Source organism: Anneissia japonica, unplaced genomic scaffold, assembly GCF_011630105.1.
Source record: "Anneissia japonica isolate Jap-2015-1 unplaced genomic scaffold, ASM1163010v1 scaffold11402_len470986_cov188, whole genome shotgun sequence".
Lineage (NCBI taxonomy): Eukaryota > Metazoa > Echinodermata > Crinoidea > Comatulida > Comatulidae > Anneissia > Anneissia japonica.
The window spans coordinates 164450-181897 of NW_022754099.1; the positions used below are offsets into that span (position 1 = coordinate 164450).

Below are 17448 nucleotides of genomic sequence, written 5' to 3' on the forward strand. Positions count from 1 at the left end.
ATTGTTGGTTTCTTATGAATATGGCCACCCTTGATAATTAATGACATACTTTATACATGAGGAAAATTGTTTTGTTGTTGTTGCTAATTGGTCAAATTCTGGATTATAATTAGTGTATTGGATTTGGCTTTATGAAGCCATGTCTGTGTATTTTTATGACAGGTCAAATGTGTAAGACACGATGTGTCTAACTGGATGTTGTGTAGTGTGTCGTCAGATGGTAGACATTTAGAAAGCAGAATGTAATTTATGACTATCAAAATATAAAATACACTAAAAAATTAAAGAATTTGATTTTTTTTACGAGGCAAATGTTAATGTAGTTCATTATCAATAAAATGATAATGTGTTGAATAAAAACTTTTTTCGTCTGTGGTACTTCGTGACGAATCATTTGTGAGACATTTATGAAGTGTGTTAACCCTTTCACTGCTGTAGGTATATGCACCCCCTGTGCTGGGACTTTTTTTAACGAAAAAAGTTAATTTTTAAAATAATTCAAAAAAAATACTAAAAGAGGTTATTTAGAAATTCTTTTTGTGTGTTGGGGCGAGCAATAGGTTGGCATACGCGAGGAACATTGATATTTGGTATTTTGCATAATTAGGTAGTCATGTGTATTACAGATTTCCCAAATTCTGTTCCAGGATAAAACAAATTTTATATATAGATAACTCTTGCTACGTGCATTTATTTCCAGTCTGTCACTTCAAATTTATGTCATTGTTGGTTTCTTATGAATATGGCCACCCTTGATAATTAATGACATACTTTATACATGAGGAAAATTGTTTTGTTGTTGTTGCTAATTGGTCAAATTCTGGATTATAATTAGTGTATTGGATTTGGCTTTATGAAGCCATGTCTGTGTATTTTTATGACAGATCAAATGTGTAAGACACGATGTGTCTGACTGGATGTTGTGTAGTGTATTATGTCGTCAGATGGTAGACATTTAGAAAGCAGAATGTAATTTATGATTATCAAAATATAAAATACATTAAAAAATTAAAGAATTAAATTTTTTTTTAGGAGGCAAATGTTAATGTAGTTTATTATCAATTAAATGATAATGTGTTGAATAAAAATTTTTTTCGTCTGTGGTACTTCGTGACGAAACATTTGTGAGACATTTATGAAGTGTGTTAATGTAGTTTACAACTTAAAAAATGAAAATTGCATTTTATTAAGTGTTGAATCAAATTTGTGTTTGTGTGGTGCTCTGTTCACTCAAGTCCATTGGTATCATTTATGAAGCTGCTTCATTTATTAAGTGTTGAATGCTATTGAATGTTATGTGATCCATTATGGTGAGAGAAATATGAAAAACATTTATGGAGCAACAAAGTTTATTTAATAAAATACATTTAATATGTGAATGATGAATGATAACGAAGTCATGTTGGTAACGTAGACGAAAGCTCGCAGCAAGTTGACATCAAATTGTGCTTGGTTTATTGCTGATGAAACAGTTCTTCAATTGAGTGAAACAGTTCTAGTCATTTAATAAGTGGATTTTGTGGTGTACAAAATGATAAGTGAAATGAAATATACATTTAATAACGCTTCAATATTGTTATAATGTTAATGTTGTTGTGTGTTGCATTATGATGTCAAATGTGAGAAACATGAAGCATATTAATTTAGTTTCTGACAAGTAAACTTTTGAATGTTATTTGGATTGCCTTTTAATTCAAGTTTGGTAATTGTTTCTCTTCGATTTTTGTCACAGTTTCATTTACCCTAGTCACAAATCTCTACTCAATTTATACTTTATCTTTGCTTCCTGGCTTGACCTATCTAGACCCTCTACGTCTTAGCCTCCCGTTGAGTTAATGTATTCAACATAGTTATGTTTTTTTTTCTTACATTGTTGGCTTAATCATTCTAATTAATAATCGTTTCCGGCATACGTGTCTATTGAGTAGAAATCTGTCTAAAATTATTGTTTACTTACTTATTGATATTTCACTACAATTTAAAGTTTGGTATCCAAATGCCTTGGAATTTTTATACTTTAAGTAAATTCACCAGAAAACTGTGTCTTAAAAAAAAATGACCACTATTTTCTATATTTTCCCAGATCTTAAATATTATTTAGTATAAACTGCTTTATAACAGTTTAAAATCATTTATTTTTTAAATATTTATTATCAAATATTAATCATTTTGAAAATATGATGAAACCTTTTCTATGTTAACAGTTACCATTTTAAAATTAAATTATCCAACCAGATTAAAGATAACTATTCTAATTCTTAGTATAATTATTTTTATATAATATAGTTAATGATAACAACATTTGCTTGAACTTTTAAACTTATGATATAAAATATAATCAAATGCATTGAGTTTGTTTCTTCATTGAGAATTTATATACATATTATTAATAACATTGTTATACCTGTACAACAAATTATCCACATTTCTTGATAAATTCAGTTCTTTATTGACATTAAAGCTCAGTTATGTTGACATCCTTTATAAATAGTTAACTGACATGAAAAACAAGTAAAATTGTATTTTTAGTTTTTATGTTAATTAAATTTATTTAATTTGAATATAAAGTCAAGTGCATAATTAGAAAAATTAACATTAACAACCAATTAATCACACATTCTTTCTTAATAGTTTGATTTGACAAGAAAAAAAGAAGTAAAATTATAATTGTAAAAGTGTAAGAAATGAAATTCCCAGGTGAGAATTTAAGAAGAGTAAAGAGACTTGAAAAATACAAATTGTTTTTGACATTTTAAACAAGCAACTGTGAACAGTAAGTCCTGCAAAGTATTTGTCCATAAACTTTTGAAGTTATGATTGTTTAAAAGGCATTTCTATGTAATTTTGTGTTAAACCTAGCTGTTAACAGTTCAAAATGTGTTACCATGCAAATTGTGTTAAACCTAGCTGTAAATACTTTGAAATGTATTTTGTGTTAACAGAAAAGTTTAATTACCAGTTTATTAATAATAAAAATATGTAGAATTATGTCATGTTTTCCTAAGCATATATTTGTCATGGTGTCTTTTTTAAACATGGAAAATTGACCAAGGTGGAGGGTAGAAAAACCCTGTGCAAAACATAAGCAAACGGAAGAGAAGATAGTTTGTTATAAATGTTCTTTATTGTAGCATAAATTTATATTTCTACTTTATTATACATTCTTATTTATAAAGTTGTTTTCAGACTAATCTTGCCTAGTATTTGAAATGTTATAATGAATAATAATGAATAAATCATTCATATACTGACCACAAATTCAGTCCCACACATTTGTTTTTAACAAGAATGTTTTTGTGTGATGATAACACATTCATGTGCATTAATGATTGTGCAACATTCTTAACACAAGAATTTCCAATGCATCCTGTGTGTATATATTTATGTATGTTTACTCTACGGTGATATGAAATGTTGATTACTTATGAATTATTTCATGTTAACTTAATTTACGTTTCTTCCTCCCCAATGGCCCTCAATCCTGCAAAGTATTTGTCCATGTATTTTTTCAAGTTACTTTCTCAGTGTAAAAAGCATTTTTATTTATACATGCAAGATAGTTTAAGAAAAGAAGAATTTCATCTCAACCATTGACCAATTGGTACACATTTAGGAAGAGCTAAGCTGTCCAATAGCGGGGTCTGGCAATTTCGCAGTTTCTGACAGAGAAGAGCAATGGAGATCCAGGGGGCTGAGCCCCTTGACACCTAAAAAAGAAAAAGAAAAAAAAATGGCCATATTAATCTATTCTGAGACATTTTAGGTATCATACCCTAAAGAAATAATAAATTTTACAAAAGTTTGTTTTGCATTCTTTGGTCCAACGAGTCATGGCCAATGGGGGAATTTGGCCTGTAAACAGGGGTGCACAATTGCCGCGCCCCTGTGCCTCCATTGGCGCCGCCACTGCTTGGAAGCTCAATCCCTGTTTATTGTATGTCGATTTTTATTTTGGATTATATGGTTGATTTTTACAGAAGAGTACAGATCATATAACCAAGTGTCATTAGTGAATTCATGACAAATAATAAAACACAGATTGTATTTACAGTAAGGGCAGAAATTGGAGTAATGGGTTAGAACAAGTTTTATAAAATTCATAAAATGAAGAAAAATTGAACTGATGTATTAATAAACAACATAATTACTGTATGTTCATTGATGATCCCTAAAAATAACCTACCACCCTGCACTTTATTGGCTCTGAACCTTTATTAAAGACCCATACAGTGCACTTTGCAGGTTGAGTACCTTGCATACATCCATCCCTTTTCATATATCCTCCTGCACTTTGTGGGCTGTAGGCCAGAAAAACATCAATGGCCCCTAATTGTACTTCGTAGACTTGTGGCTCCGAAGAAACATCTATCTCCCTACACCTTGTGGGCTGTGGGACTCAAATACATATATTCTGGTATTTCTTTACTCAACAACAACATTTAAAATTCACAAAATACGGCAGCACTGAGATGCATCTGCATCTTGAGCTGAATTGCATTTCATGATTACAAATTAGCCACATGCACTTTTTGAGAGCCTGTTGAACTCAAAAGCCTTTTGCCTTTTTTTTTTTGGTGATTTGTGGGCCTCAATTGCATCTATCACCCTTTGCTTTGGGGGCTGTGGGCCTTAAATAGATCTAGACCCCTATATCCTTATACCCCTACATGCATTTTCTGAGAGTTCGTTGAGCTCAAAGGCATATACTGTATCCCTCTGCACTTTGCAGGATGTGGGCCTCAATTACATCTATCACCCTGCACTTTATAAGCTGTAGGCCTCAACAGCATCTATCCCCTTGTAATTTTTTGAGCCCCTCCTGCAGTCGTTTGGATGTGAGCCTAACAATTGTCAATGCGTCTTACATTCTGGGGGCTTTGGGTTCTGTAACTTTAATGTGAATGATAGTATACAAGACATGGGATGAAAAGTTTCGAAACCCAGTTCAGATACCTGCACTTTTTGAAATGTGAGCCACAAAAAAAATCTAGTATATCCTACCCAACAACACATTGCAACTTTCTATGAATGATAGTATATGTACAATTTTTTTTGTCCCAACAGATACATGACATGGGATAAAGTGAAGTTTCCAAACCCAGTTCAAATGCAGGATCAGTTAGCAAGCAAAGGAAGAAAGGTATGTTACCTATTTCTACTATTTTAATAAGCTGTACAATATTTATACATACATTGGACCCCTTCTGAAATATATTAACGTTTGTTGATTTTATGTTTCGTCCATGCGTCCATTCTCCATTTAAACAGCCAATTTTTTCTCTTTATTTTGTATGTCATTGTATTTTAATGTTGTATTGTATATGAATGGATGCTAAATAAAGTAAAGAAAATTCATATCAGTAAAGTATGTTTGTCTTCACTATTATTAAGTTTCATGTGATTTTTTTACGATGTAAAAATCATATTTGACGAAAAACTTGGGAGTGGCTAATGAGATACATATTTTTGAATATTAAAAACCGGGGTGGAGGGGGGGGGGATGAAGGTGGAAAAAAGGGTGGTTACACCCCATAATATCCACAATGCATACATGGTGATGACCATAAGGACTGGTTTGAGGCTGCCACTTGTTGAATGCAGGGTGCATTTGTCCAAGGCATATCATCCATGTCGTCTCTCTTCCACCTAGAAGCAATCCTGGAGAAGTTTTTATGCCCTTGACCATGATTATTATCTTTATAAAATGCCTCCAGCCCTGCCTTGAAGTGTAAGTTGATACCTGGTTGTAGGTTTGAATATCAGTACACTGATTCTAACTGCAACATTATCGCATACTTTCCCCAGGGAGGTGAGTATGTGTTCCATAAATGTTTGATCCAGTGACTGGGGGTTAAAAAAGTACTTCGAGGCCATGGCACTAATGCTAGGGCCTACAAATTTTGTTATTATTAGTTACATACAGAGGAACATGATATGGCCTAGATCGATTCATCATGAACTTAAAAAGTACTGTACATATTATCAATAGTTCATCTGTTTCCAAAGGATCATTTGAGTATAACTTTGATTTATGTTACATAACAGTAAATATGAAGTCAGCATATGAGGTTAACTTGTTCCAGTAGATGGAATTTATTATACATGCCACACTGCAGTGTGGCTTACCTGATGATGTTCCACAAAGCCGGCATTGACTGCCAGCAGCGCACCTGCACTGTAACTCCCATGTACCAGTCACTCTCAAAATGCTTCCTCTTACTGTATTTACTGTTCTATAAGCTTGCAAATATGGATAATTTATCATTGCTGATGATGACATAATTACTGTATTGTCGAAATATTGAATCCCTACACGATGGCGTGCATTTTGATACTTGGGAGTATGAATTATTACTATCTTGTTCTTAAATTCTTTACTTAGAATAACTACTTTTTGATTTGTGTTGAAGCAGTATCATTGGAAATAAATTTACCCAACATTTCATGTGCTATATCATTCTGTCTGAAGGTTTAATGACCTACTATATGCTATACATATATTGGTCACTATACCATTTGGCATGCTCATTCAGACTTGAGAATGTGTGCCAATAGCACTGGAGACATTAGTATGTTTATTTCCAACAATACTGTACAGTTTAAACATAAAATGGAAAATGAAATGCATTTGAATAGGTGATAATTCTTATTTCATTTCAAACACACAGTAGAATTTGTCTTTGGGATCCTGCGATTTAAACAAAATAACACTATAGCCAAGTCCTACTCAGGGAACACCCCTATTACAGGACCCTTTTTTTGGTCCCAAAATTTCCCCATAATAGGTGATAATTCTTATTTCATTTTAAACACACAGAAGAATTTGTAATGGATACTTTTCCAGTGTCATCCCAACAGAAAGTTGCAACAATCTAAAAAAAATTTTAATAATTTTGATCTTGTTCATTTGAATCTATTAAAATATTAATTTTAATGAAATGTTTTTAATCACGTTCTATTCATATCACCATATTTTGTTATTTATTTTGTTACTGTAGTTATTCTACAACTGCTAGTTACTGTACAGTATATTGATAAATAAAATAATGTCAATTTTAGTACATCATGCCAAATAAGGCCTGTATGTGCTTTATATTCTGTGATAACTTGTACATGGTGGTCTGACATCAAGTACTGTATTTTGATATATGTTCAACATTATGTTTTTATGTTCTGATGTGCGTGATTCATTGTCTGACTTTCATTGAAACTGTCCTAAAGAAAGATAAATCTTAAATTTAGGACACAATATTGGGCTAAACGGGGCCGTGGGCTCTGGTGTTGTCAAGCCCCCAACGACAGGGTAGTAGAACACTGTTTCAGCTTAATGCCCCCTAATCAGTCAGCAGTTATTTTCGTTTAAGGGAAAAATTTTAATAGGAGTTCTACTGTATTTATTCCAACATTCTATCAGTGTCGTAAAATATTCATTTGTACAATTTCTTTCCTATTGGAGCCTGGCTTCGAATTTCTGCCAGTAAATTTCAGGATTTTCTTAATAAAAATGTTTGTAATTCATTGAAAATTATTTTATATTTAACTTAGTTGATAACTCATGTTGTTTTTTTAAATGAGTAATTTATGTTGTTTGGGTGGCACTAGCAATATATCATTTATGTCATGAATTTGCAATATTTGTTCTTCGTTCTATAAGTAGGTAGTTCCTATAATAGATACAACCCAAATATGATTCACATTTTATTCATGAAATGAAAATTTTCATTACACTGCAAAATATCAAAAATACTCTGTTGAATCTGTTTTTATGTATATCTGCTAAAGCACAATCTATATGATAATGAATGTCTGTTGTTAGATAAACAGAAATAACTTCTGAGAAATGTTTTGCTAAGCCCTGGGGACTAAGCTACGGTCAATAGCTGAATGTGCCCAGGAATCTTAGTCAACATATGTAGCTAGAGGTTAATTATAGATGTTTACTGGTTGTTAACCTTATGAGCTGGGTCTTCTCTAAGAAATGATACATAAAACTAGGTTATAGCTTTCTACGAATTAAACTCTCAACTAACAAACAAGGAATACCTTAGAAATGAAATGAGGATAAATTATGATATACATGTGGTGATGTCAGGAAAAAAAACATGGATACGTAATACTGTTCCTATATTCTTTTGCTTAAACCCTTAAATTGGCTAGTAATAATTTGTAATAATAATATTAATAATATAATATAATGCTGTAATAATATTTTTTTCATTTAAAGTTTTATATCAGTGACAGCACACAAATGGCACAGTCAACTTTTAACTAAAAAAAACACCCGTAACCAAAGATCTTATAAACACAAGATAGCGTTCTCCGCGATTTACGCGTGCAAATTCTGTAATAAGGCATGAATGGTGCCCTCTTGCTAAATTGGAAACTTTTGGCCCTTGACCGCTCTGACCATACCGTCACCGCGCGACTTTTTACCTTGGGTATCAATCCTGTGAACAGCAGAACAGGAACCATCTCAGATCCATTGCAACAGATAGGACGCCCTCTTCCAAAACTCAATACTTTTTCTCTTTGGTATAATAGCGCATGAATGGCGCCCTCTTGCTAAATTGGAAACTTTTGAACCTTGACCGACGCTTCTATTTGTTACGCGTAAATCGCGGAGAACGATATCTTGTGTTTATAAGATCTTTGCCGTAACTTAAACTAAATAAAACTTAAAGTTCATTTAGCTCAACATAGTATATTTTTGCATGCTAGTTTTTTTTAAATACTTTTATTTATTTGACCTAAGCTCATTGTAGCATAAATATTCAGCTACAGTACGTAGGTGTGTTTAGATTTATAATTATATACAATAATAATAAATAATATATGTTTCCAACAAACATGGAGGGAGCATTGTAATTGGTATTTACTGCAGAAAGTTGAAAAACTGTATTTAATCAGCTGTTAGTATGTCAGAGTTTATAGTGGAAATATTAGTGAGCGTTTTTTTTTTAAATACTTTTATTTATTTGATCTAAGCTCATTGTAGCATAAATATTCAACTACAGTACGTAGGTGTGTTTAGATTTATAATTATATACAATAATAATAAATAATATATGTTTCCAACAAACATGGAGGGAGCATTGTAATTGGTATTTACTGCAGAAAGTTGAAAAACTGTATTTAATCAGCTGTTAGTATGTCAGAGTTTATAGTGGAAATATTAGTGGGCGTTTTAGTTTGTCTATCTGTGAACTAAGAGAAACAGAGAGAGTCTCTGAAATTGTTTATCACATGTCTAGTCATAGATTAATGTAGTTTACTTGAGTTTTATTGGGAATCACTTTAAAATCAGTGGCACCCACTCGTTTCCGAGTGGTGCATCCAAATACAAAAACCTCTTAACTAAATTTTACTACCGAACACAAAATATACAAAATTATGCACAAACAGAACCCTAATTACATCAATACATTTGTTTGGTTTTTTTTTATACAGATCAGATGCAAAATTATGTCAAGCTAAAATGAAAATATAATAAAATGGTACAACTATAACATTTCTACACAGTGTTAATGTATAGTATTGGGAAAAAAAATAAATTAAAATACAGAAGTTGTAAAAAAGTAATAACAGAAACAGGAGGAAAGTATAAGTATATATACGGTACCACTATGATGTTTTAGGGATTATTAAATTACTTAAATTACGTGAAATCTTTCCAATCTACAGTAAGTCGCCATGCTTTAGTTAAGTGTTGTCTAAAGTTGTTGTCTACAATTTGGCCTAAAATTAGGTTACCATTATATAAATTATCTAAAAGAAAGTATCGTTTATAGTCGGTAGCTGTAGCTGAACTTCATTTAATTCTAGGCAATGTATCTAATGCATGTTTATATGGAAAATTTTATGATAAATTCTAATAAAACATGTACAATTATGTAACTAACAATGATGATGATAATGATTGACTGACAACTACTACCTTTTCATTTTGCCAATTGAATGAAACAAGTGGCCAATCAGAATAGGGCTAAAAATATGCACTAGTCCCACAAACACACATTTGTCCCGCAAATGCATGTGTGTATACTTTTACACTATTGTTTTGTGGTGCTTTAGGAACAAAATCCTACTATAACATAGAATTTGCCCCTATTAAGGAGACACCCTATTTTTAATACTGTGGTGAACCTAATTTTTTAATCTATGTGTCGCATTAATATGGTGTCTATGGTGTGCTTTTGATTGCACAATGTAAGTTGGACCTAGAAAGTAATAACATCACTAAGAATTAATTTTCATGCAAGTTCTATCATCTAGATTAGAGTTATGTCATTGTGCAAATCAAAACTTTCCTAATACCTTGTCATACCAAGACCTCTATGCCTATCACATTTGTTGCTTGGGTCAAAGGGTCAAACACCCATGGAACGCATACGCAGATTTCTAATCTTAGGTTCCATAATTTTGCCGTTAATTATCAGCACATTACCAGATTTTCAACCCAGTAATCAAGTACCCTAGTTAGTACTGAAATTCTTAGTAACTAATTAAAAACTTATTAGATATATTAATGAATCTCCTAAAAATAAAACTGGTTTTTGCGTTGGCCATCTACTTTTAATGGACACCATACGGTTATTATGTTGATGGTCAGAGATTAATGTTAATGGTCTAGACGTATCACTCGGCACTTGAGATACTTAATACATGGCTCTAAGTATTGCCCTTGTATTTATAAAATGGATTATACTAAGTCCATTTCATGTGAAAAAGGGATTAATCAATAAGCATTTAATATATTATTTTAGTATTCCAAATCCCAGATTTTAATCTTAAGATTTTAGTATTAAACATAACTTTTTAGTCTGTTGATTTATTTAATTTAAATGTTTCCTGTGCCTTTTTCTTTCTAAATTCGTATACATATTTAGCATAAATTCACTATAAATATAATCTCTTATTTTGATATATTATTTATTGATTATTTTATATTTTTGATCTGTCGTATAACCTTAGAAATTTGTATGCTCAGTCAGTGCTGCCCTGTAATAGTACCCTACTCATATTCTATCCCTCCAATCCACCTGTCCTACTTTAGCACTCTACAGTTCCCTCTTTCCCAACATATATTATCCTCGTCTTCCAACTTCAGCCTAACCTTCATATTCACACATGTACAGTAAAACGTCCATTTTACGAATGTCCATTTTACGAATAGTCGATTTTACGAATGGTATTTGATATAATGAGTGCTTAAAGGCCTTGCTTGTTATGTTGCACTTTATAAATCTGGCATACTCTATGATCATTGAATGACTTCATATCTCACTCAATGCTAATTCTTCTTTCCCTTTTTATATTATATAGATGGTTACAATTATTGACCCACACTTTAAGAAGGATGATAACTACCATGTATATAAACAAGGAAAGGACCTTGGACACTTCATCAAAAACCACGACGGAGGCGATTATGATGGCTGGTGTTGGCCAGGTACGTAGAGATATCAGAATTATACACAATGTAGAGGAAGGTGGTGCAGCATAAATGCCACCCTGACACTTACACAATTTTTGTCCCTGCAATGCCGCGCAATACGTTGTGTCAAGACGTGCCATTTCGGTGGTACAATGCAGAGTGTGAACCTGTGTTTGAGGTTTGTTCGCGCGCTGTACACGTATAAGTTACGCACTGCGTGTCAAAAATTTGCAGTATTGACACGCAATGGCACTACTTGTTTACGCATAGGTTAAGTATTGTTCGCGCATTGCTCACGTCTACCGTACCGCATTGTCCTGCAGTGTCACAAACAACATGCATAATTCCCGCTGTCTTTCCGCATTGCCCCGACGACTTCGCGCATGTGTAAAGTCGTGGCAATTTTTGGTCAGGCTTTGTTTCGCTTGGCGGCACGCTATACATAGCGTAGGTTTGTCTTCGACTCGCTATGGACGATTCAACATGCTGAATACCAGACAGTGTTATTGCAGAATAGAGAAGGTGTCTATATCTGGCAACTGCTGACTATTACTTCTTGAAGAAAGCAGCAGAAAAGGCACAAAGAGGAAGAGCATTCTTAATTGACACGCACTGTCAGCAGTGTTTGCGTCAAGTTCGCGCAGTGTTCACGAATGGTTCATGCATATGGCACGAACATTGATACATGCCAAATTTTTGAACATTTTAAAATTCTCTCTACGACATGGTGCGCACCCCCGCACCCTTCACGTACTCCTCACGCACACCAGTGCGGGAACGAAAATCGTGCAAGTGTCAAGTTTCTTCTTGAAAGGGTGTGCATTGAGTCGTAGCATGTTACTTGTCCTTAGACATTGCTTATTTCGACCCAGTAGTTAAATGAGTATCTGGTTGGTTACATCAGGCCTCAAATTTTACCGTGGCCACCGCGGGCATTGCCGACGGTGCCCTCCCAGTTGGCCTTGGTGCCCCTGAAAATGAAGCACGACGGCAGCCACTACTTGCCTGCCCTTTTGAAGCCTTGGCCTCGGTGTCCTCACGATGCTTAATATAGATCTTGAAAGAAAACACGAAAGCCAAAAACGTAGGTCGCCTAGCCTAGGCCTAGTTGCAGTGACAGAACATGAGAGAACTACCATGTGTGTTGATACGAACTGTTTTTGCAGTTACCGTCGTATGCACATGCGTCTTACTCGAGCGGTTATTGCAATAAACATGGGCTTATTCGACTGGTTCATTTCGTTGGAACAAGTTTTTGTTGAGTATTATTTTCATTCGATTGGTTTGTTAAATAGACTTCGTTGACAACAAAAATTAACGTAAACCAGAGTGCGTTAATCAGCGTTAAGTTATCCACGTGACCAAAGAGAAACATGGCCGATTGGTGAGTTTATAAACAACGTTTGCGTTAATATAACTTAGATTAAATTTCATAAAATAAACATTATAATATTTACCCACATGGAGTCAAATATAATTGTAGGCAAACAGAATAGAAAAACTGGATGAAAATATTTTTCTTACGAAAAACCCATACTACCACAAGTTGAAGCAATCTTGATTACGCCATGTGTATCGCGGTAGCTATACAGTCATTTTGTTTTGTCGAGTATTTACAAGTTCTATTCGACTGGTCGTCTTCATTGAGTTGGATGTTACCGCTGCGCAGGTGGGCGTGGTTTAACGAAGAACGACCAGTCGAATACGGCCTTTGTACTGTAGTCGTAAACATGCGCTTGCTGCGCAGCTAACTGGGCGATTTTACGTCATCGCAGCTTAAGCGTGTGAAATTAACGTACTTGGTTGACACTCGGCTAATCTAGTTCATGACGGCCAGTTTAGAGTTGTGGCTTCCTCTCCGATGACGACGTACTGAGCAACAACACAAAGATATCGAACTTCTTGAAATTTGACTGTTTTGTACGATCGCCGACCGCCGCAATATATTCCAACATTGAATCAATAATTAATAGTTAAAAACCATTATACCATTGACAACTATGGCTTGGCTAGGCCTAGCTTGCCTAGCCTGGCGACGAGGAATCAAGGCACTCGCGAGAAATTAATACTGAGGCTAAATCAAATTTTGCCTAGGGTGCCCTTTTATACTTGAAAGTTTGGCCTTGGTGCCTTCCCATTTGGCCTTGGTGCCTTTCAAAATCATGTCATACCGGAGGCCATTTGGCCTTGCCCATAAAATCCCCAAATTCGAGGCCTGTTAAATGCTGACTATGCTGAATGCAAACTAGAACTGAGTGCTATTTCTTACATGATTACAATGACCACGAATAATATTGTACTTTGCACATAAAATTGTATGAATGTAATTGTGCATTAGAAATATATTAAATGTAGTTTGCCATTAGTAATGTAACAATAACAATTTTATCATTTAATAAGAAAGTGAATAATAATAATTAATAAATGATTATTATAACAATGTGTTATGTAATTTTATGTTGTGATCAAAAGTTAAAAATTTTGTTACAAATTAATATAACTTGTTGCAGAAGTGAAGTAAAGCTCACAATATTGAGCCAATATGACTCAAAGTCTTGACCATTCTGTTAGATGCAGGTATTAGACCTCTATTGATTTTATTTTAAGTTCCTTTGACTGGAGAAAACTCAGTGTAAGGTGGATTGAACAATTAATTCTTTTGACTTTTAAATGTTTAAAATAAAAGATCATGTAATATTAATAATGTTTCCAATTTTTTTTTTTTTTTTTTTGTGCGAAAGGTTCCTCTGCTTGGATTGACTTCACCAACCCAGCTTCTCGTGAGTTTTATTCCAACCTTTTTGTTGACCAATACGAAGGCTCCACCCATAATTTGTTCACATGGAATGACATGAATGAACCATCAGTATTCAATGGACCAGAAGTTACCATACACAAGGATGCCATCCATCATAATGGATGGGAGAACAGGGATGTGCATAACATCTATGGAACGTACATGGTACGTCCAATATTTTTTATATTATTCTTTTTCAAATACCTTGTCAGATTCTGACGTTTAGCAATCATATCTTTAAACCTGCCTCTATTATTGATGGCATGAATGAGATCTATTCTCCCTTGCCTGGTTGACAGTATTAAGTCATCTAAATACTTTTTGCTTTGCTGGTTTTCTCTTTTACCTTCTATTGTTTTTTATATTAGGATGGTATTTGTGGTGATGATGATGATGAATATGATGAAGGAGAGTTTTTACTGTATAACATATCAATGCGATTAATAATAATAATAATAATAATAATAATAATAATAATAATGGTACATTTATATAGAGCATAATGCCAGCGCTTCTATGCGCTTTACATAAATAGAATATGGAATAAAAAGTAAGTGAATGAGAACAATGGAAGACTAAAAAAAAAAAATCCTAAGAGTAATGAGGACTGCCACTGAGATTTTTTCCTAGTTTTTTTAATTATGTTATTTTTAAAAATGTAATTGGTTGAAAAGTGTGTTGACTTTTTGTCCTGTTTGCCGATGTACCTGTATCTATTTTCCTCAGAGTTTCACAGCTTCCTTGTCAATCTAAATCCAGCTTATGTCTTCCCGATGGGAAAAGCTGGCAAGTAATCAGGAACGCTCATGAATCACGGAAAACTTATAGACATGAGCTTTGTAGGAAGTGTCAGGATCTATATTGAATTAAAAAACGCTTGGTTGACATTAAATGGACTATAAAATGACATATGCAAAAAGTCCTACTTTATAGAAAATTTCCAAAGGACACCAAATGTGACAGGAAACCTTAAATCAATTACATTTATTTATAATCATGAGATTACTGAGCTAATGTCAGTCATAGTTATTTTGATGTGTAATTGCAGAAGTGATTGCAAAGCAGCAAAGTGTACTGTATGCCTTTACAGGGGAAGCTGTATATTTAAATCAGCTAAAATTACTTATGTATAATATGGTGATAAATATTAAATTAGATTTCATTGATAACTTGTTTAGGAAACAATTCTAATACATTCTGTAATTTATATTTGTAATGTACCTTTACATTTTAGTATCTTCACTTGATTTTATTAGGGAGGAAATCTTTGACATTAATTTGCATTGCATTGATGTTTTTTTTTTTTTATTTTTAAAGTTAATTGGGTCCTTTTTAACACTTGTAAATGATTTAAAATTACCTATCTTGCCTTTGAACAAGCTTAGAACAGCATGTTATTAAAAGGGAGCAAATAATATTTGAAATGCAGTTGTAAGATTATTTTTAAAAGAGTTAAATTCTTAAGAAATTTCATGTTGATTATTCTAGACCAATAATTCAGACAGTTTAGGAAATGGGTTTCATAAATGAAATCATTTTTGTCATAAAAATAAGGCTATTGACAGGTTCTGCTCCTCAGGGATAGTTTATAAACGTTTACGAAAATTAGTTTCTTAATTTAAATTATTCTTGTTAGGTTACAGATAAAGGAATAAATCCCAGTATTTTAGGTCAAAAAGAAATTAGAATTTTGTAAGTCTATTTCATGAATACTTACCTGAACGAAATCTGTTTAATTTATTTATTCAGCCACAATTTACATGACAAGAAATGGAAAAGAATATATATAGCCCATGAAGGGCCTGTAGCAAGGAAACACAAATTGAACTAAATACTGTACAAGTTAACAATTTGAAAAGAAAGCATGATAAATGACCGAAATAAAATTTACAATAAAAAAAAAATATACAGTGTAACATTCTGAATACAATAACATAAATTAAAAATATAAAATTTTAAGGAAAGGAGATGTAAGTTGTTTTAAAAGGTGCCATCAATTAACAATTTAAAATACAATATAAAATAATAATTATTGTGCAATATTAAAACCATGGTCCCACCCCAAAAACATTAGCAAACAGTGAAATTAAAAAAGGAGAATAAAGCAAATGAGAGGCAACTTAAGGAAATGGTATCTTAGTTTCATGAGGAACTGTTTGAGAGAAAATGTTACAAACCAAACATTCATATAATGTAATATTTACTGTATCTAGTGACATTATTATCCGAATTCTAGGTTAAAAAGAAATTAGAATTTTCTAAGTCAGTTATAGTTACTATAAAACCAACATTCATAATGTAACATTTACTGCAGCTTTTACTGCATCTAGTGACATTAATCAGAGGTCCAGATAATTATTACTCTCTTCCCATTTCATACATAAACTTGCATATACCCTGTGCTACCTCCTTCACTTTTCCCTTGGGGAAAATTCCGGAGTGATTGAGCCGACACTAACAACTGTTGTCCAAATTGTACCAGGTACCGGTTTAACTCCTGGATAGGAGACCGTCGAATGTAGCTAAACGTCTTTGCCCAAGGACACAATTAATGTTACCAATGTCAAACTCAATGTTTCCAATAAATGATATAGTTCCACGTAAATCTAATAAGCTTGAAATAAACAAGATAATGATTGAATAAATTTTTCCTGTTATTTACTGATGACATTATTATCCGAATTCTAGGTTAAAAAGAAATTAGAATTTTCTAAGTCAGTTATAGTTACTATAAAACCAACATTCATAATGTAACATTTACTGCAGCTTTTACTGCATCTAGTGACATTAATCAGAGGTCCAGATAATTATTACTCTCTTCCCATTTCATACATAAACTTGCATGTACCCTGTGCTACCTCCTTCACTTTTCCCTTGTGGAAAATTCCGGAGTCATTGAGCCGACACTAACAACTGTCGTCCAAATTGTACCAGGTACCGGTTTAACTCCTGGAAAAGAGACCGTCAAATGTAGCTAAACGTCTTTGCCCAAGGACACAATTAATGTTACCAATGTCAAACTCAATGTTTCTAATAAATGATATAGTTCCACGTAAATCTAATAAGCTTGAAATAAACAAGATAATGATTGAATAAATTTTTCCTGTTATTTACTGAGACAGATACTTTTTAGTGTAGTATTTCCATTTTTTTTTCTCTGACCTTTTTTTTTTTTTTTTTTTTTTTTCTGTTTTTTTTTTTTTTTTATTTTCACTTC

At 33.0% G+C, this 17448-nt stretch overlaps 1 protein-coding gene across 2 annotated transcripts in view; it reads left to right on the plus strand.

Moving 5' to 3' along the window:
* Positions 1–17448, plus strand: part of LOC117123095 (neutral alpha-glucosidase AB-like) — a 73578-nt gene that overhangs the window by 25504 nt on the left and 30626 nt on the right. For both annotated transcript variants that reach the window (XM_033268920.1, XM_033268921.1), the window contains 3 exons: positions 5065–5140; positions 11323–11449; positions 14176–14396. In XM_033268920.1, the coding sequence (XP_033124811.1) occupies positions 5065–5140; positions 11323–11449; positions 14176–14396 (424 nt within the window). The remainder of the gene's footprint in view (positions 1–5064; positions 5141–11322; positions 11450–14175; positions 14397–17448) is intronic.